The 20,313-nt window shown below is 44.2% G+C and overlaps 1 protein-coding gene across 1 annotated transcript in view; it reads right to left on the bottom strand.

Annotated features, from left to right (window-relative positions):
- Nucleotides 1-9,458, bottom strand: part of LOC126000491 (zinc finger protein 721-like) — a gene marked incomplete at its 3' end in the record, with an annotated part of 96,706 nt that extends 87,248 nt beyond the window's left edge. The window contains exons 1-4 of the mRNA XM_049767751.1: nucleotides 9,426-9,458; nucleotides 7,376-7,564; nucleotides 3,840-3,966; nucleotides 2,717-2,797 (exon numbers count right to left, since the gene is read on the bottom strand). Of these exons, the coding sequence (XP_049623708.1) occupies nucleotides 2,717-2,797; nucleotides 3,840-3,966; nucleotides 7,376-7,564; nucleotides 9,426-9,458 (430 nt within the window). The remainder of the gene's footprint in view (nucleotides 1-2,716; nucleotides 2,798-3,839; nucleotides 3,967-7,375; nucleotides 7,565-9,425) is intronic.
- Nucleotides 9,459-20,313: the final 10,855 nt, after the last annotated feature.

The following is a 20,313-nucleotide window of genomic DNA, read 5'->3' on the forward strand; positions in this document are numbered from 1 at the left end:
GAAATCATTTCCCACACAAATCACAGAATTTCTTTGTGCTGAAAACAATAATAAGACCTTTTGGGTAGACGATTCATTCAATCGAGGTTGGCACTCATGAGATTAATAGAACACATCTCTTCACACTGGGCTCTGGATGCTCCCACCATTGCAGAGACCACACATGAGGTAAAAGGGCTGGACCAATGGGCACCACTGTATAAGTCCTATGTGTTTGTGCACCGAGTTATCCCACCTCTACAATAAGAATAAGATTTGGAATTTGCAAATCTTACCAACACATTCCTGTTTGGAGATCTCGTTCTGAAAGGAAATTGTAGAATGGAGGCATTCTGAACGGATGCTCTGCATACTAAAAACAAACCATGTATGAAATGTAAGACTCTGTTCAGGGACCAGAACAATACAATATGGGGGGGGGTCATTTGCCTTGCATGCAACTGATTCAGGTTGAATCACTGACATCCCTTATGTCCCCCTCTCCAAACTGAAATAATTTCTGGTGGTTTTGTTGATTTTTCATTTTTGGGTCACATCCAGCAGCATTCTGGGGTTACTTCTGGCTCTACACTCAAGAATCGCTCCTGGCAGGCTCGGGGGACCATATGGGATGCCAGGATTTGAACTATCGTCCTTCTGCATGCAAGGCAAATGGCCTATCTCCATGCTCTCTCTCTGGCCTCTGAAATAATTTCTGAGCACAAGACCAGTAGTAATGCCTGAACACTATCAGGGCTGACCCAAAACCACACAAATATTTAACTGAATGAAATCTATTTAAAGAGGCAATATTATATCAATTTTAAGGGATCACTCATCAATGGTTTAAACATACAGATAAAAATATACTCCACCCCAAAAAAACAAATTAGGGGCCAGAGTGATGGTACAAAGGATAAGACTTCTGCCTTGCCTACGCTAGCCAAAGACAGAATGTGGTTCAATCCCCTGGCGTCCCTTACTGTCTCCCAAGCCAGGAGTGATTTCTGAGTGCATAGCCAGGAGGATCCCCTGAGAGTCACCGGGTGTGACCCCCCCAAAAAATATATTGGTATCTCCCCTGCCAGGTAAGTTTAGGAATAAATTCTGATCACAGAGCCATAGTAATACCCAAGTCTACGGGGGTGGACCAAAACCACACCAAAAAAATGTGTTGAATAAAACCTGGCTGAATAAGCAACAGAGTAAGTGTATATTGTTTTCAGACAATAAATCAGCTTATAGAATAGAGAAGATAGATTAAGAGGGTCAAAATGAGGAACTTAAAGACGTCCACATTAAAGTTGCACTGGGCTCAACTGTGGTTAAAAGATATAAATCAAAGATATATTTCTTTTTTCTTTTCTTTTTGTTTTTTGGTTTTTGGGCCACACACAGTAACGTTCAGGGGTTACTCCTGGCTATACGCTCAGAAGTCGCTCCTGTCTTGGGGGACCATATGGGAAGCCGGGGGATCGAACTGTGGTCCATTCGCTTGCAAGGCAGACACTTTACCTCTAACGCCACCTTCCCGGCCCCCAAAGATATATTTCTAGGGGAGCTAGAGATGACACAGTGGTAGGGTATTTGCCTTGCATGTATCAATGTAGACAGTATATATATATTCACCCCCACACTAGGGTCAGAGTGATAGCAAGCAGTAGGGTGTCTGCCTTCCATGAGTACAACACCAGGCGGACCCCGGTTCAATTTCCAGCATCCCATATGGTTCCCCAAGCCTGCCAAGAGTGATTTCTGAGTACAGAGCCAGGAGTACCCAATGAGTGCCAATAGGTGTGATGTAGACAACCTCCAAAATAGGAAAAAATATATATTCTAGTGTGAAAGTGACATGGGACAGCCTGGGTGGGATTCACCTTGCAAGTGGATGAACCTAGTTCAATTTCTGGCATCACATCTATCCACAAAGTACTGCAGGGGTAATATATGAGAATAGAGCTAAGAATAATTCCTGAAAATCACTGCAATGCTCTCAAAAGAGAAAGAAAAAAACATAAGATTTGGTATTTACCTAGCAGCAGTGGACCCAGGTTTGATCACAGCCATCACAGTTGGTTTTCTGAGTGCACCAGAATTGGCTGAGAAGCACAGGGCCAGGAGAGACCACCAAGTACAACCATTAAGGCAGTATCAAAATGAGAGAAAAAAGGGGCTGGAGAGACAGCACAGCGGTAGGACATTTGCCTTGCAAGCGTCCAGCCCAGGACAAAAGGTGTTCCAAATCCTGGCATCCCAGATGGTCTCCCGTGCCTACAGGAGTGATTTCTGAGCTGAGATCTAGGAGTGATCCCTTATCCCTGCCATGTGTGACCCAAAATTAAACAAAGACAGAGAAAAAAATTGAGAGGAATCACTGAAAATGATCCAAAGGCAAAAAGAAGATTGTGGACACATAGAACACAAGGGCGTCCAGCTGCCCCAGAGAAGAGAACCCCAACATGTGGTTGTATAATTAGCATGAGAGCATAGACAGTGGTTGAGGATCCAGAACCACAAATATTGACAGCCAGGGAACCAGAAAGAGCAAAGTCAAGAAAGCCCAGCTCCAGAACATTGTGGGCCTTAGCATCAAGAGCTGTAAACTGGATCAGGAGAAGTCATGCACCCCTGATCCAGGAGGTCAACACACACTGCTCAGCACCCACATTTCACATGTGCCCAGGACGCTACCACAGTCCTCCACAAGGTCTGAGTCTTGGGCTTGTCTCACACTCACCTTCAAACACACCTCTCTGCAGCTTACCAAGGGCTCCTTCTTCCAACCAGGAGATCAGCGCAGGCTTCACCCTGCACTGTCCTGCCCAGACGAATGATTCATGGTTAGAGACAAACATGAAAGTCTTGTTTAAAACATCTTTATAGTATTCAATAAAGTTGGATTCAGATGCACAATCATTTCTGAACATGGCCCCTTTCTCACAGCCAAATCCATTGAACTCACATTCTTCTGGCATTCCCTTAGTGTCTGGACCAAGCAGATCGTGACACTATACTGATAATTTAAGATAGAGGCATGTAGGTTCTTCAGGGACACTCAGGGCTTGATCCCCAACACAACCAAGCCATGCCAGGATTGACTCCAGAGTGCAGAGCCAGATGAAAGCCTGAGATCTGTTGGGTATACCCCAAAAGAATCAACCCCAAAACAAAAGAAACAAAACAACAAAAGAAAAGTAGGGCCTGGGAAACAGTATAATTAGGAAACATACTTTGAGTACAGAATCCTCAGGTTTGATTGCCTGCATTACACCAGACAAAGATGACAGGGAGGCGCTGATGTCTTGATAACCTAAATAACTCATGAGCCAAGTCAAACGTGCTCGCAACCAAGTAGGACTCATGGGGAATTGGGACACTGGTAGAGTCATTTGATCGGTAGCACTCAAAGTGATCACGAATAATGGCAGGAGTAGTTCCTAAGTTCTGAGTACTCCCATGTATGGTCACGATCTTCCCCAAACTTACAAAAATTAAATGGCTTGCATTTGGAAAAATTGTAGGATGTACTCACAGTGGTTCAGGCAGAAATCTAGCCCTAGGTTCAAGAATAATCCCTGGAGGCTTATAAGATCAATGTGCAGCCTGGATCAAATCCGGTGCACAGAGGTCAAGGCAAACACCATACACAATGCACTATTTCTTAGCACTGTGGAATGACATTTACAATTATATAACTGGACTCTTCTAAGATAGAAAGTCAGACCTGGGAGGTTAAAACAATGTGGAGGGGCTTGACTTTGGGAAACTGCAAAGTCAGGTCCCCTATTGAATGCAGATACCTGACGGATATTTGATTCTCTCTGAGGGACTGTTTAACAAGTGCACCAAGCAGCTCTTACCTATGTCTTGCAGGTGCTGGTAGGTCTCCAACATCACATCTCTGTAGAGTTTCCATTGAGAGGCGTCCAGGCACAGCCACTCCTCTGGGGAGAAGATCACAGCCACATCGGGGAAGGCCACCATGTCCTGAGGCAGCACACACAGGAGGGGTCAGGGCCCAAGCTCACCCAAGTTCTAGAATTAGAAAAAGAACCTCCTGGTTCCCTAAAGAGACTCAAGTCCTCTATCTCTACTCTCAGAAGGAACCAGCCTCAAAGTCAATACGTAAATAGGCAACTCTAAATAGCCTGGGTGACAGGCTCCAGAAATCCCTATAGTTCAGCCAACAGACATTCAAAACAGCCAGGGGTTTCCAGACAGGGTCGATCCAAGGTCAATCTCTGGTTTAGAATTGGGTCTCCTAATGTTGTCAGGAATAACTCCTCCTTGGTGCAGAGTCAAGAATAAGCCGAGTATCGCAAAATGGGATAAAATTCTAATCAAAACAAAACAATCTGAGATAGAACAGCACAAAGAAATCATACCTAACAACCACAGGGAACAGCATTCACAGGAAAGGACCCAGCAACATAGTTTCTAGTAAGTCAGAAATTTCTTCACCCAGAGTTTTGACTTAGGAACCCGGGATGTGTGCCAGACTTCCATGTATGGTCCTAAATGAAGTCAGTGAGAAGACAAATGCCCAGGTATCAGCCGACCATCTGGGAGCTTAAATAAAATGCAAATGAAGAACGTTGTGCTGAACCTAGTAAACAGCCAGGACGGATCTTGCCTTGCACTTGGCTGGCCCAGAGGAACCCCAGACTCCTCTTATGATCCATCACACAGAGTAGAAAGGACACCTGAGAGCAGAGTCAGGAGAATCCCCTACAGGCTTTGGTGCCAGAACTAAAAATTAGTAATAGAGATGAACCCAGATGAGGCAGAAATGATGCTTTCAAGCAGAAATCCGGGATCAAGGATTTCTTTCGCAACATGATAGGAGTCCATATTACCAGGAGATCAATGCTGGACCCCAGGACCCCATAGAGTCTGAGACGTGCCAAGGGTGACCGAAGAACACAGATTCAGGGGCCAGGCCTGTGCACTATTGGGTGTGGCCCTCAAACCAAACAAAGCAAACTAGGACAAAAGTGGCCTCAAATAACAGTGTGTAGCACCTTGACAAGAAGTCATACCCTGACACTGGGGTGCTGCGTACTCCTGTCCTCCCACCCTGTTTTTCTCTAAGCTCACACTCCCCCCCCTACCTGGGAACAGGATTTCAAATGGTGCAGTCCCTTCTTCACTTGTCTATATTATTCATAAAGAGCTGCAGCAAGGCCTTTGTCACAAATCTGTTTAAGAAGATATTGCTGTGAGCACCAGAGAGAAGCCCTGACTGGAAGTGCCTGCACTGGGGCCGGAAATGCCTGATGGGCCGCAACTCTGGGCACTGGCAAGACCCACATGAACACACAAAGATAGAAACTCCTTTCTTGGGATCAGAGCGATAATACAGGGGTAGGGCATTTGACTTGCATGAGGTCAACCCAGGAAGGACCCAGGTTCGATCCCTGACATCCAACAGGGTTCCCTGAGGGCTGCCAGGAATAATTTCTGAGAGCAGAGCTAGGGCTAACTCCTGTGCGCAGCAGGGTGTGACCCCAAAACAAAACAAAACAAAACAAAGAGTAAATCCTTTCTGTCCAAGGAAACAGAATGGGGTTGGGATCAGGGTGTGAATAGAACAAGAGTGCTGGCCTTGCTCTACAGCGAGGAACTGCAGTCCAGAGCCCCTGGGAGCCCAGGACAGGGGCAGACCCCAGGGCAGAGGTACAGTAATTCAGTCCTCTTGAAGGCCAGCAGCAGAAAGGTCACTTGCACCCAGTCTGGTAGTGCTCTGCTACAAGACTCAGGGTACAAACCCTCTGTGGCTCACCTACCATATGGTTCCCCCCCACTTCTAGGACCAAGCTTCGTGCAGAGTAGGACTAAGCATTGGCTTTGAGGGGGTGTTTCCTTTAGTGCAGAGATAGAAGAAAGTCCTCAGCAGTGTCTCAGTGCACCCATGAACTGTTTGATATTGTTCTTTAATTCCTGTGGATTCCTCAGGATCATCTTGATGGACAGAAGAGACTGAGAAAAAGGTGAATAAAGCCTGAGGGAGGTGCTTACATTGTGGTCAAGGTGTATTAAATACACCCCAAGATAAACTTGATGCTGAAGCATGTGATCCAGGTAGAATGTGGGCTTGAACAGTTGAATGCAAGTAATTTTTTTTTGTTTTTGGGCCACACCCAGCGTTGCTCAGGGGTTACTCCTGGCTGTCTGCTCAGAAATAGGTCCTGGTAGGCACGGGGAACCATATGGGACACCGGGATTCGAACCAACCACCTTTGGTCCTGGATTGGCTGCTTGCAAGGCAAACGCCGCTGTGCTATGTCTCCGGGCCCGAATGCAAGTAATTTTAGATATGACAGTGAGAGGGGCCAGAGAGATAGCATGGAAGTAGAGCATTTGATCACTAACAACCCAAGTAGTCACTGAATAATGCCAGAAGTAATCCACCCCTAAGCTCAGTGGCTTTACTAAGCTCTGAGCACTCCCACGTGTGGTCAAGAGCATCCCCAAACTTAGAAAAAGTTAAATGGGGGGGAATGACAAACCAGAGGTAGGGTATTTACTTTGCAAGTAGCTGACCTGGGTTCGATTCCCAACATCCCACATGGTCCCTTGATCCTGCCAGGAGCAATTTCTGAGTACAGAGCCAGGAGTGGCCCCTGAGTTTCCAAAAACCTAAATAAATAAGTAAATAAATGTTAAAAAATTTAAATGGCGGGACTGGAGATAGCATGGAGGAAGGGCGTTTGCCTTGCCTGCAGAACGATGGTGGTTTGAATCCCAGCATCCTATATCCCTGTGCCTGCCACGGGCGATTTCTGAAAGTAGAGCCAGGAGTAACTCCTGAGTGCTGCTGGGTGTGACCTAGAAGCCAATATATTTTTAAATGGCTTGGATTTGAGAGAATTGTGGAAAATGTAAGCACAGTGATCAGGCCTGACTCTCAGGTCTGTGCTCAGAGATAATTCCTGAAAATTTATAAGATACATGTGCAGCCTGGATCAAACCTGTTTCACAGAGGTCAAAGAAAATGCCCCACAGAATCTTTTATCTCTCAGGACTGTAAAATTGCATTTAAAATTACATAATTAGGGGAAGATTTGTTGTAATGGTAGGTCATTTGCCTTGTATGCTGCTGACCCAGGATGGACTGCAGTTTGATCCCCAGGTGTCTCATATGGACCCCAAGTCAGGAGAGATTTTCGAGAGCATAGCCAAGAGTAAAACCCCTGATGTCACCGGGTGTGGCCCAAAATCAAAAAATAAAAATCAAATGACATAAGACTCCTCTAAGATATAAAATCAGAATTGGGAGGGTAAGACAATGGGGAGGTTCTTCACTTTGGGTAACTACAATGCCTAGTCTCCTATAGAACCCAGATCCCTGACTGATAAAGTGATTTCCCCCAAAGGGTCTGTTCTTCAACAGTGCCCCAGGGCAGCTCTTATCTATGGCCTGCAGGTGCTGGTAGGTCTCCAGCATCACATCTCTATAGAATTTCCTCTGAGAGCTGTCCAGGTACAGCCACTCATCTGGGGAGAAGCTCATGGCCACATCAGGGAAGGTCACTGTGTCCTGAGCCAGCACACAGGAGGGTAAAGGCTCAGGCTCACACAGTCCCTGAATGCAAAGAAGGGAACTCCCAATATCCCAAAGGGAAGAAGTTCCTCTGCTCTCTCCACTCAGGAAGAACCAGTCTCAAAGTCAATATGTCAATAGGCACTTCTGATGACAGGTTCCAGAAATCCCTGAGCATCAGCCAACATAAAGTGCGGAAACTCCTCAAGTAAGTTCTTGGAAATCGTGGTATGCATACAAACATACCTGGGCCAATGTCCAGTATGACTAGGTTCACTGAATATTGCCAAGAGTAACTCTCCCGCATAGAGCAGAAGGTACTCTGGGTGTTTCGCAAAATGCTACACACACCAGTGTAAATCTACTCCTAAAGGCCCTCTCCTCTCTTGGTAGGGAAAGAAGTAAAATTCAAGGGTCAGTTTGTGAGTCAAGCCTGTGCTTTTTCAAATCAGCACACGGTTACATCCAAGGAAGCCCCTTGTTGAGCAGATAAAAGTGATCTGACTCCCAATCGCTATGACTTTTCAAATGACTCTCTGCTTACATTTCCCTACTAGATCCACAAGCCATGGAACTGCAGGCTTTGAAAGTGCAACTTGTGGGGCCAGTGAGGTGGCACTAGAGGTAAGGTGTCTGCCTTGCAATTGCTAGCCAAGGAAGAACGGTGGTTCCATCTCTGGCATCCCATGCAGTCCCCGCAAGCCAGGGGCAATTTCTGAGCGCTTAGCCAGGAGTGTCCCTGAGCATCAAACGGGTGTGGCCCGAAAACCAAAAAAAAAAAAAAAGGTGCAACTTCTTTCTGAAAAGAAATGTATGAACAGTGAGGAAGCGAACTCTTCAGAGTGAAGAACAAAATATCAGAACTGCGTGGAATGATCAACAGGGGTGGGAAACAGAGCCAGGGAGTTCAGACAAGGCCAACCCAGGGTCAATCCCTGGAATATACTTGGTTCCCTCACGTTACCAGGAGTAGAGTAAATCCTTGGTGTAGAGCCCAGATGAAGCCCTGAGTATAGCCAACATGGGAAGAAAAAAAATCTATACAAAAGAAGCTGAAGTAGCACAGCAGGAAGAAATCAAAACTAAAACCCAAAGGGAAGTGCACATGCAGGAAAAGACCTAGCCACAGAGTTTCCAGTAAGGTGAAAATTCTTCAGCCAGATTTTAGAAAATTAAGCAACCTGGGGAGCATGTTAGACCCCCATTGAGGGTCCTGAGTGAAAAGAGAGAGAAGACAAGTGCAACTGTACTGGCCTGCATCTAGGTACTGCAGGAAAACACAAATCACTGCTGACCTAGGATGGATCACTGTTTGAACGCAGGCATCCCATATGGCCCCCCAAGCCAGGAGCAATTTCTGAGCACATAGCCAAGAGTAACCCCTGAGTGTCACCGGGTACTCTCAAAAACCAAACAGAGAACTTTGAGCTAAACCTACAGAACAGCCAGGAGGGCACTTATTTTGTACTTGGCTGCCCCAGAGAGAACCTCGCACTCCCCATATGATTCATTCTGCAGATTAAGAGGGACAGAGGCAAGAAACCCCCTATTGGCTCTGGAGCCAGAACTAAAAATCAGTAATATATCTGATCCCTGATAAGGTAGGCATGAATGTTTAGGGCAGAAAACTTGAGATCAAGGATTTCCTTAGCAACATATTACCAACACGTATTTTGTGGACTCCAGAACCCCCATAGGGTCTGAGACCTGCCAATGGTGACCCAAGAACACTGTTTCAAGAGCCAAGTCTGAACACACTGGGGGCCATACAGCAAACAAGGACAAAAGTAGCCTCAAATCACAGAGTCCAGCACCCCAGCCAGGGACCACAGCTTGACCATGTGGGGGCTGAACACTCCTGTCCCCCACCCTGTCCTTCCTTATGCTCACACTCTGCACCTACCTGGGAACTGGACTTCCGATGGTGCAGATCCATCTTCCCTAGTATGTATTATTCCGGAAGAGCAGCAGAAAGGCAGTTTGCATGAATCCCTGTAGGAAAGACACGGCTGTGAGCACTGCAGAGGAAGAAAACCCCTGCCCTGACAGGAAGAGCCTGTAAGGCCAATATTGCCAGTTGGGCCGCACCTCTGGGCACCAGCTCAGGCCCATGTAAACATACACAGACAGAAACTTCTTTCTCTCCTAGAAAACAGAATGGGGTTGGGATCAGGATGTAAATAGGATAGGAACACTGGTCTTGTTCTACAGGGAGGAACTTCACTCCTGAGTCCCTGGGAGTCTAGGGCAGGGACTGACTTTGAGGCAGAAGTCCTGTCCATCACTGCCCCCTGCAAACTGGCAGTAAAATGGTCATTTGCACTGAGCCTGGAAGTGCCTCTGCCAGGGGGATTCAGCACGTGCTGCCCACCTGCCATATGGTTTCCCCACACACACTGCTAGCACAGATATTTATGCAATGTAGGACTAATCACTGGCTTTGTGGAATCAAGGAAGTAAGAAATTTAATTAATTCATTAATTATCAGTCTTTCATAAGACCCATCTGCAACACGATTTCTTCTAGGAATAGTATGGTGTCAGAGGTGAAGCTCAGACCTTCCCCAAAAACCATACATCATTTTTATTCAATATGAACATTCTTATGAATAAGGTGTAAGAAGACAATGTAGGCCTTTCCATGTCACCCACATGAAAGAATTTTCTCTACTTTAAAATTTTCTTCAATTTATTTTTGGGCCATCCCCTGAGGTGCTCAGAGGGTTATTCCTGACTCAGTATTCAGAAATCACTCCTGCAGGGCATAGGGAACCCTATACAGTGTCGGGGACCAATGATGAGTCAGTGGTGTGCAAGGATCCAGTTGTACTACAGAGCAACCCATCCAGAAAAATAAGTGTCATAGTAGGGGCAGGAGAGATAGCATGGAGGCAGGGCGTTTGCTTTGCCTGCAAAAGGACAGTGGTTCGAATACCGGCATCCAATATGTTCCCCAAGCCTGCCAGGAATGATTTCTGAGCACAGAGCCAGGAGTATCCCCTTAGCACTGCTGGGTGTAACCCAATAAAAACTTGAGCTCCACTGAAAACAAAGGGTTTGGGAACACAAGGACCTGAGGCCACAGCAGGCCAAAAGAAGTCTGCACCCTCCCCCTCTCAGAGAGGGAATGGAGGCCAAGGGCTGAATGTCAAAGACCTTCAACTACCCCCACCCTGCTCCTGGCAACCACCCTAGCAACAGGACAGTTAACCAAATTGGAAAGCCTGGGGGGTGGGGGGTTTGGGAGAACACCTAGCAAAGCCTTCTTGGAACAAAGGACCATTGCCTGGGGCCAGGGTGGCAGCATCTCCCTCAGACCTCCGGGTTTCAAACATTCATTGTGGAAAGTGTTTCAGGGGAGCTCTTTCTCGGATATGGAGCCACATCTTGCCTTAATCAGAGCTGGCTGGAACTCAGCAGTCAGAACTGCCTGCCAAGCCAGACTTTCCTGCACAGCTGGAGTCCTGGATCCCCCAATCACTCCCCAGGAGCCAGTTCTGGAGAGAGTGAAGGGGGTAGCTGCAATTTGCCTCTAGGGCCGCCGCCTCTTCCCCCCAGTTCCTAGGAGCCACCAGGGGCCTCTCAGCATCACTCGGGCTGTTCTTTCTTCCCTCGGTCGCGTCTGAAAATTCCCGCCTGGGCTCGTTCAAGCCCGTGTTCCCCTTAACCGCCCGCTTCCCCGTGGCCTCCCGCATCTGGACCATCCTGGGGTGTCCGTACTGAACCCCGCTCACCCACTTGCCAAGACGAGCGTCATGGGCGGCCGATCCCTCTCCCCCGCCCCACTCGCCTCTTTCTCGGCCTCTTCTCTCTAAGGAGACGATCCGGATCTGCACAGGAACAAATCCAACCTCCGCGCTCTCGGTCGGTCCCACCTCTGGGCGCCACCGCGTCGCCCAAATTCCCGGGGCGCTCCCGCAGCTCACTTGGCTGTGACCCGGGGCTGCATGCGCTCAGAGCGGCCGATCGTCCCTCCAGACCCCACCCCACGGGTCCTGGCCCGGCCAGATCAGCAGAGAAGGCAGCTCAAGGGACCGAACCGGGAAGGGGAAGCAAAGGACGCGGCGGGCTAGATGACATCACAGCTACTCCCGCCGACCTCTTAAAGGGACATCCTGAGCTTGGCTGCAGCCACTCCTTTTCCCAAAGTATTGAACTCTGGGGCCAGAGAGATAGTATGGAGGCAGGGCGCTGGCCTTGCATGCAGAGGGACGGTAGTTCGAATCCCCTGAGCCTGCCAGGAGCGATTTCTGAGCCTAGAGCAGGGAGTAACCCCTGAGCACCGCCCAATATGACCCCCAAAATCTTATTTTACTCAGCTTTTATTAAAAGTATGCCTCTGAATGGGCATTGCCCACTGCCCCTAAACCATTGACTATCTACGCAAACAACCACAATTGTCTACAACATCTCCAGAAGCAAACCTCTACCAGGAAACACCCAGAAGCTACCCTGGCATTGACTTACGCCAAGGAGTGTTCTCTTAATACCCAAAAGGCTCCGTAACCCCAACAACCTGCGTGCAGGGCAGGACACTCCACATCTAATGGTGAGGTGAAACGAGAGGACCTTCCACATCAGCCTGACTTCGATAAAGGAAATGCACAGAAACCAGAATCTTTAACTACAGAGACCTGACACCAGCAACAGTTAATATGCGAAAATGTTTCACCAGAACCAAGAGAATGACTCAGGGGTTGGGCAGCCTGGTATGCTTGGAGCCCAGAGTTGGTCTTATGCCAGAAAACTTCAGGATTTATTCTATCCTTATATTTAGGCCAAGGCTATTTTTCTCTCATTTTCCCCATATTTTGCTGGGCCTATGCAAACAACAATTGCCACCCTCACACTGTTATTACTGTATTTTTTGTAAACTCTTATCCCTTTTTTTTTTGGTTTCTGGGCCACTTCCAGCGGTGCTCAGGGGTTACTCCTGGTTATCTGCTCAGAAATAGCTCCTGGCAGGCACAGGGTACTGTATGGGATGCAGGGATTTGAACCAACCACCTTAGGTCCTGGGTCGGCTGCTTCCAAGGCAAATGCAACTGTGCTATCTCTCCACCCCCCCCCTTTTTCTTTAAAAAAAAAGAGCTTACTAAACTTTCTGCTGAAACTTTAATGCATTCATTGTGATGCAATAATTTTAAAAAATATACTTGCTACTGAACTTTTTCTTCTTTCCTTTCTCTTCTCTTTAGTTTTTCTTTCAATTTTCTATTTTTTCAAATCATGTTGCTTTTGGTCTTCCTAAAACAAATGGATTATGATCAACTATGTAATGTAATTATGTCAACTATGTAATGCATTTTTTAAACTGAATTAAATATAGAAAAATAAAATAAAATTATGCATCTGATATTCAAAAAAATTTCAGTTCCAAAGACTTAGGGAAATTTTGGCACTAGGGTTTCATAACATCAAAAAATAAACACGAGGGCCCAGAGAGATAGCACAGCGGTGTTTGCCTTGCAAGCAGCCAATCCAGGACCAAAGGTGGTTGAAAGGCCAGGCTCTAGAAGTGATCAGGCACTGCCAGGCTTTGAAGGTGAAATATTTTTTCTGGTTGGATAAGTGATTCCAAATACTGGAGGTAACAGTGTCCTAGACAGACTGTTAGGCTAAACAGATGAGGATTACACTTTTTAAATCAACATTGCAATCTATAGACACTCCAAATACTGGAGGTAACAGTGTCCTAGACAGACTGTTAGGCTAAACAGATGAGGATTACACTTTTTAAATCAACATAGCAATCTATAGATGCAACTTTCGTGGGAGTCCCCCGACCCGCGGGGGTGTGGAGATGAAAGTTGCTAGTTATTAGTGGGTTCACTCGAGCAGAACCGACCTGTAAAGAAGAACTAGAGAGATTAGTAAAAGAAGCCTTCAAGACAACACATGCTGTTCAAAAAGGGAAGTTTATTGTTGGGGGATCAGCTTTTAAGGGCTGAAACACGTCAGGGGTGTTACAAATTTTACACCAATCACAGTTACAAGCATTCATTAGCATAAATTGGGGCAGGTAGTAGGGAGGGGCAGAGGTAGACCTGAGCACGTTTTACTAAAAGGCATAAGATTCAAACAAAGTTCTTAATAATGTTTGCTAACACAAAGGCAAACTCTATATTTTTCTTTCTGGCTGGATATATTGGGCTGCTCTGAATTACTTTATTTTTGTCTATTTCCTTTGTTCTCAAGGCATGGGCCTTTTGGTCACGTGGGTGGCCAGATTAGGAATTACTGAGGTGTCCTATGTTCCAGGTTTCATCAGCTAGGCTCCCCACAGTTCCCCCTTTACTGTAATAATAAAAGAAGAAGAGCAAAGTGGGTGGAGTCACCTGTCTTAGGTTATTTGGTGGGCTTCCAGTTCTGGACATGGCAACAAGAGACCAAATTAAAAGTTTTTGCGCGCAAAATATTAGGAATGCCATGTTTGCACCCAGACACTGGCACCAAACTATTCCCCGTCATGGGCATCTCCACAGCCAGGAGCAGAGCAAGCAGGGGCGTTTAGCCAGATACTCAAAACTCCTTAAAGCTCAGAGGTATATCCAAGGCTTCAAGTTCTTCGGGGTGCATTTAGGAGAGCCACTGATATTGGACCTATACTGAACATTAGGGCAATCTCAGTAACCGGATTTTTAACAAACTTGTGAGGCGACAGAATGCCTTGGGGCCAAAGGAAAAATTAGCAAAAAGCCAATGAAAGGACCGAATTAGGTAGCAGCTTAGACAGCCAGGATGAGGTAGAGGACCAATTTTTATATCAGGACTCATCTTAATCCCTGTTTATTTCTATCCTCTAGACTTTCTACCATAAGTCTAATGCTATCTCTAGCTAAGCCAAGTTTATTTTAAAAAGCAACATTTTATTCTAAGGATGACACAAATTTCCCCCTCCCTCAAAAAAGGTTAATTTTAAACCACGGCAGTTTTTCTGCTCTAATACTGCTAGGGATTGAACAGTTAAGTAGTGTAAACTTTTTCTAAGTTTGTAAACATTTTTAACAACAGTTATGAGGCATTAACAGATTTTAGAGTATGAACCAATGAATAAATTTTTGTGCTTACACCAGTAACACCCAGGCCTTTCAATAAGGCTGGGGTGGAGGCAATGTTTGTTTTTATACTGCAGCGGGAGAGAGACAAAGTTATATTTAAGAGATAATAAGGCAATTTTTGATTTAACAGTTAATTTAGGCATTAAAACAACCAAAACACAGTAGTTCTAGGACTAAAGAAACAAATGTAAAACAATGGGGGAGATAAACCAGTGAAAACAGGCAAGAAACGTTGAATTGGGGGCAATTATGAACTGAAAGGAGAAATTAACGACAAGAATTTGATTACAATTTTAAATAGGGGGAATCATATTGGGTACCAAGGGGCAAAGTTCAAGTTTCACCACTAGTTTTAAAGTTAAGCCACGTTTTTGAAGCTTCATACCGCATTGCAGAAGGTTGGTGTAGTAGGTGAAGTAAGGCAGGTTAAGGCAGCAATTTAGGCCGGTGAGGTGGGTGAATAGCAGGTACCGAAGGCGTCTGGGCGGAGGCGTTGATTATGACAAGGATGAGCTGAGAAGAGGAGGGGGGTCCGGAGGACAGCATGGGCTGGAAGGGTGGGGAAGCAGGCAGAGTTCTGAAGAGCTTCGGCGCCATAAAAGGGGAAGGGAAGGAACCAGAGGTGTTGTCAACGTCTTGCAAGGGAGAGTCAAGTGTAGCAAACAAATTAATGAAGCCTTGGTGCGAAGGGGGTGGTTGGCGGCAGTGGGCATTAAGGACAGCCAGGCAGAGTACCAAATTTAGCATTGTTAAAGGTGGAGTCAGTCAGAAACAGGTCCGCAGGAATTGCAGCTAGCAGGTGGGGTGGCAGGCTTTTTTGAAGTGAATGAGGACAGGACTGCAGGAAGCTGTAGGAGGTCTATAAGAAAACAACTTGGCAGGAGGTAAAATGATTATTTTTGAATGCCACAGGAATGCCTTCTGACTTTTGCCAGACTTTAGCCTTAAAAAAATTTTATAATTAATGATAGCCAATTGTTCAAAAACTTTTAACCTGAACTTAAATGATTTTTTTTAAACTTATTAGTTATATTTTAAAGCTAGATGCTATTTTTTTTTTGCTACAAATTTATATTTATTAGGCCTTAAATTACACATAGCAGGAAAGTTGGGGATTGTAAAGTTCAGAAATTTTTCAGGGAAAAGTTATCCCGGATGGCCATTGAAAAATTTTGGATTTTACCATCCCCCACACTTTCTGCCATGCTGTTAGGACAAAGCTAGCTTAGCACAGGATTTTTTAGCAGGATTTTACAGTTAGTTAGATGACCAGACTAAGCCAGATAAAAAAAAATTAATTGAAATTTCAAAAATGGATAAGACTTTAAAAATTGTATTATTATGAAATGCAAAAATAACAAATAGACAAAACAAACAACACGAAACACAACATTGTGGCCACTTTCACACATAACACACACACATGAACAGACAAGAGGATTTATTTAAAACTTGCATTAGAAAAATTGACAAGCGCTTTTAAATATTTAGCCGGCATGTTTGTAAAAAAATTTTTTAATGTAGCTGGAGTGGAACTTTGCTGAAAATAAATTTTAAGGTTTAGCTTTAACACAAAACATTTTTAAAACAATTCTAATTTGAAATTTAAAACATGAAGTAAAATGTTAGCAATTAAAAAAAAAATTTTGTTAAGTGAAATGGTTAGGGGAGCACTGAAGAAGGAGTTTCCACTGTGAAGTATGATATTATTTGCTGAAAATGAACAGGTTTGTTATAAATTGGTTTCACAGTAGAATAGTAAGACAGCTGTAATAAAGTGTTAAAATTTTTATGATTAAACACGAGAGCATGAACTATGATTATTAAAGGTATAAAAAACTGACCTTAAAAAATAACTGTTTTTACTTTGAAGACTTTAAGTGAATAATTTGTAAAAAATATTAGATACCAAATTAACAAAATGTTTAGACATTATAAAATATAGTTAAAGACATTTGATGCATTTTTACACCTAGAACTTAAGACCAAAATTATATTTGATACTAGTTAATTTGCTTTTATAATATTACTTATAAAATTAAATATATATATATTTTTATTAATACTAGATTTTTTTACTTTGACACAAATGTACAGATTTGTATAATGTGCTGACCTTTTGAATACACTTAAAAGGATAGTTGTTGTAATGCAAAGGTAAAGAACAATTTCTTTAGCACAAAATTAAAACTAAGGGTATTATGAAGCACACCTGGGTGTTAACTGCAATAAAATTAACAATATTATTTAAAAAGGTTAACCACATTATTTTTAACATTTTTTTTAAATACTTTAAGAATTAAAATAAATTTTCTAATAGAAATATAAAAAGACTCAGATTTTAATACCTGTGTGTACATTTAAATTTTTAAAACACCAAAAGGTTTTATGAATGGGGCGCTCTGGGGAGCTTTGGATCTGGGGCTGCTGCCTCGACATCCTCAGCCGGAGGGGCTGTGGGAGCTCCAGCAGCGAGCTAGAGCTAGCGGGGGGAGGGGTGTCCGCCCTGCTAGCTGATTGCTAAAACGGCAGCTGGCCAGGAGGGCAGGGGGGGAGAGCAAGGTTGTTGCCGAGTCTGCGTCCGGGGAGCTGAGGCGACAGCTCGAAGGGAGGGGTAAACGCTGGTAGAGAGAGAGCACATTTCTTTGAGTTTCCTTTGGAGAGATTGGGAGCCGGCACTGGAGGCCATTATTAAGTTTTCCCGAGCATTTTTCACAATCTGCAAGCTCTTAGGGTTAAGATTTGAGTTAACAATAATGCTTTTGAGCAGATCCAAAAATTTTAACAAGTTTCTTTAACTTTTAACCTTCCTACTTCTTAGTTCCTCTTGTATATAATAATTTTCGCCCCTTTACTCGGGCTGGTCCCCATCTTTACTCTGGGACTGTAATGGGGTGGCGGTTTTTACCTAGGCATTAGACTAAGTAAATTACGTCGCTTTAATTTATTTTACCTGACGTAATTCAGCTCCGGACTCGTCGCACTCTGCCACCCGATCAGATTCTGTAACTCGAGCCCCACGTTGGGCGCCACTCTGCAACTTTCGTGGGAGTCCCCCGACCCGCGGGGGTGTGGAGATGAAAGTTGCTAGTTATTAGTGGGTTCACTCGAGCAGAACCGACCTGTAAAGAAGAACTAGAGAGATTAGTAAAAGAAGCCTTCAAGACAACACATGCTGTTCAAAAAGGGAAGTTTATTGTTGGGGGATCAGCTTTTAAGGGCTGAAACACGTCAGGGGTGTTACAAATTTTACACCAATCACAGTTACAAGCATTCATTAGCATAAATTGGGGCAGGTAGTAGGGAGGGGCAGAGGTAGACCTGAGCACGTTTTACTAAAAGGCATAAGATTCAAACAAAGTTCTTAATAATGTTTGCTAACACAAAGGCAAACTCTATATTTTTCTTTCTGGCTGGATATATTGGGCTGCTCTGAATTACTTTATTTTTGTCTATTTCCTTTGTTCTCAAGGCATGGGCCTTTTGGTCACGTGGGTGGCCAGATTAGGAATTACTGAGGTGTCCTATGTTCCAGGTTTCATCAGCTAGGCTCCCCACATATAGACACTAAACAAAAACCAAGTGCTCAGAATGTACACTTTGTACCATGTGCATTATTTTTGGATTTCATGTACTTGTGTTTCAGGATTAGATGCAGCAATGCTCAGACTTCTTCAGCCTCCGTGCTCTAGGATCCCTGCTGGCTGGGGTTCCTAAAGATGGAATTGGCTCAGCTACTTGTAAGTCAAAAGCCTCCCAGATGCTATGAACTTTCTGACCAGGTTGTCTGTGTACATCACATTGGCTTTGCAGCTATGGCGTGCACAGTTCATGATTTCCCGGTTACTTCCTGCAGAAGTATCTCAGAATGGGGTTCAAGGAATGGTGGTGAAGGGGGAAGGGGGAAGCTTTCTACGTGATAAGTAGAAGCAATATTTGAGCATGTTAGTGGACATAACCATTGGTGCTCTCCACCTTTTCCTGTCTCTGTGTTCAGCAGATGTTTCGAACTGCTTGGGGAAGAGTGTACTGCTGGGGACAGCGATTTAACAGAGTTCAACATCATGAAAGGAAAGGATGTTAATTCCTGGAAGACTAAGTTTAGTTGTTTAGTGGTTGGGTTAAATTATTCAAAAACTGACACACACAGATAGATACACACACATATATACCCTTAGATAGATACACACACATATATACATATTTGTATATATAGGCAGAGACAGAGTCAGTCATGTAAACAGAGGACAAGGACTTCCAACAAACTTCTTTTCCATAACTGAATGAAATCCAGATGTTTTCTTCAGCAGGTTCTGGTGGAACCTCACCAAGAGGGACTGGTTTTAGGGGAAAATCACTTCCTCAAAAATGGGCTCCTTAACCTTAACTGCCCTTGGATTGGCTTCCCCCAGCTGCCCAGTCTAGCCCATGACTCTCTTGCTCCAAGGGCTGTCCCTGTCCATCCCTCTGCTGTGACTCAAACCATTGCCAATTGCAGTTCTCCCAGCTGATTTGCAACAGCTGAGGTCAACCTGCCCGAGGCTAGGCATACCCCCCATAAATTATAAAGAAAAAATTATTCCAAAATTGAATAAGGGAGCAGAATGATAGCACCATGGCTAGGGCATTTGCCATGATACCATTGACCCAGTTTCTATGCCAGGTATTTCATGTGGTGCCCCAATAATGCCAGTGAATATCTTTTTTTTTGCTTTTTAAAACTTTATTTAAAGAAAACAAACATATCACATAGTTGACATAATTGACCATAATATATTTGCATCCAGGTAAGTGAGAGCAAAGTTATTTGAAAGAATAGAAAGGAAAAATAAAAAAGAAAAAGGAAGAGAGAAAATGAAGATTTATAAAGGAGGAAAAGTCTTCCATATTGTGGAATATGGAATATGGAAGAAGACATATTATTTCTATAGGAAATAAAATAATTTTTTTAATTTATTTAAACACCTTAATTACATACATGATTGTGTTTGGGTTTCAGTCATGTAAAGAACACCACCCATCACCAGTGCAACATTCCCATCACCAATGTCCCAAGTCTCCCTCCTCCCCACAAGACCCCCGCCTGTACTCTAGACAGGCTCTCCATTTTCCTCATACATTCTCGTTATTGGGACAATTCAAAATGTAGTTATTTCCCTAACTAAACTCATCACTATTTGTGGTGAGCTTCCTGAGGTGAGCTGGAACTTCCAGCTCTTTTCTCTTTTGTGTCTGAAAATTATTATTACAAGGTTGTCTTTTATTTTTCTTAAAACCCATAGATGAGTGAGACCATTCTGCGTTTTTCTCTCTCTCTCTGACTTATTTCACTCAGCATAATAGATTCCGTGTACATCCAAGTATAGGAAAATTTCATGACTTCATCTCTCCTGACAGCTGCATAATATTCCATTGTGTATATGTACCACAGTTTCTTTAGCCATTCATCTGTTGAAGGGCATCTTGGTTGTTTCCAGAGTCTTGCTATGGTAAATAGTGCTGCAATGAATATAGGTGTAAGGAAGGGGTTTTTGTATTGTATTTTTGTGTTCCTAAGGTATATTCCTAGGAGTGGTATAGCTGGATCGTATGGAAGCTCGATTTCCAGTTTTTGGAGGAATCTCCATATGGCTTTCCATAAAGGTTGAACTAGACGGCATTCCCACCAGCAGTGGATAAGAGTTCCTTTCTCTCCACATCCCCGCCAACACTGTTTATTCTCATTCTTTGT

This window comes from Suncus etruscus (genome assembly GCF_024139225.1).
Source record: "Suncus etruscus isolate mSunEtr1 chromosome 15 unlocalized genomic scaffold, mSunEtr1.pri.cur SUPER_15_unloc_6, whole genome shotgun sequence".
Taxonomy (NCBI): Eukaryota; Metazoa; Chordata; class Mammalia; order Eulipotyphla; family Soricidae; genus Suncus; species Suncus etruscus.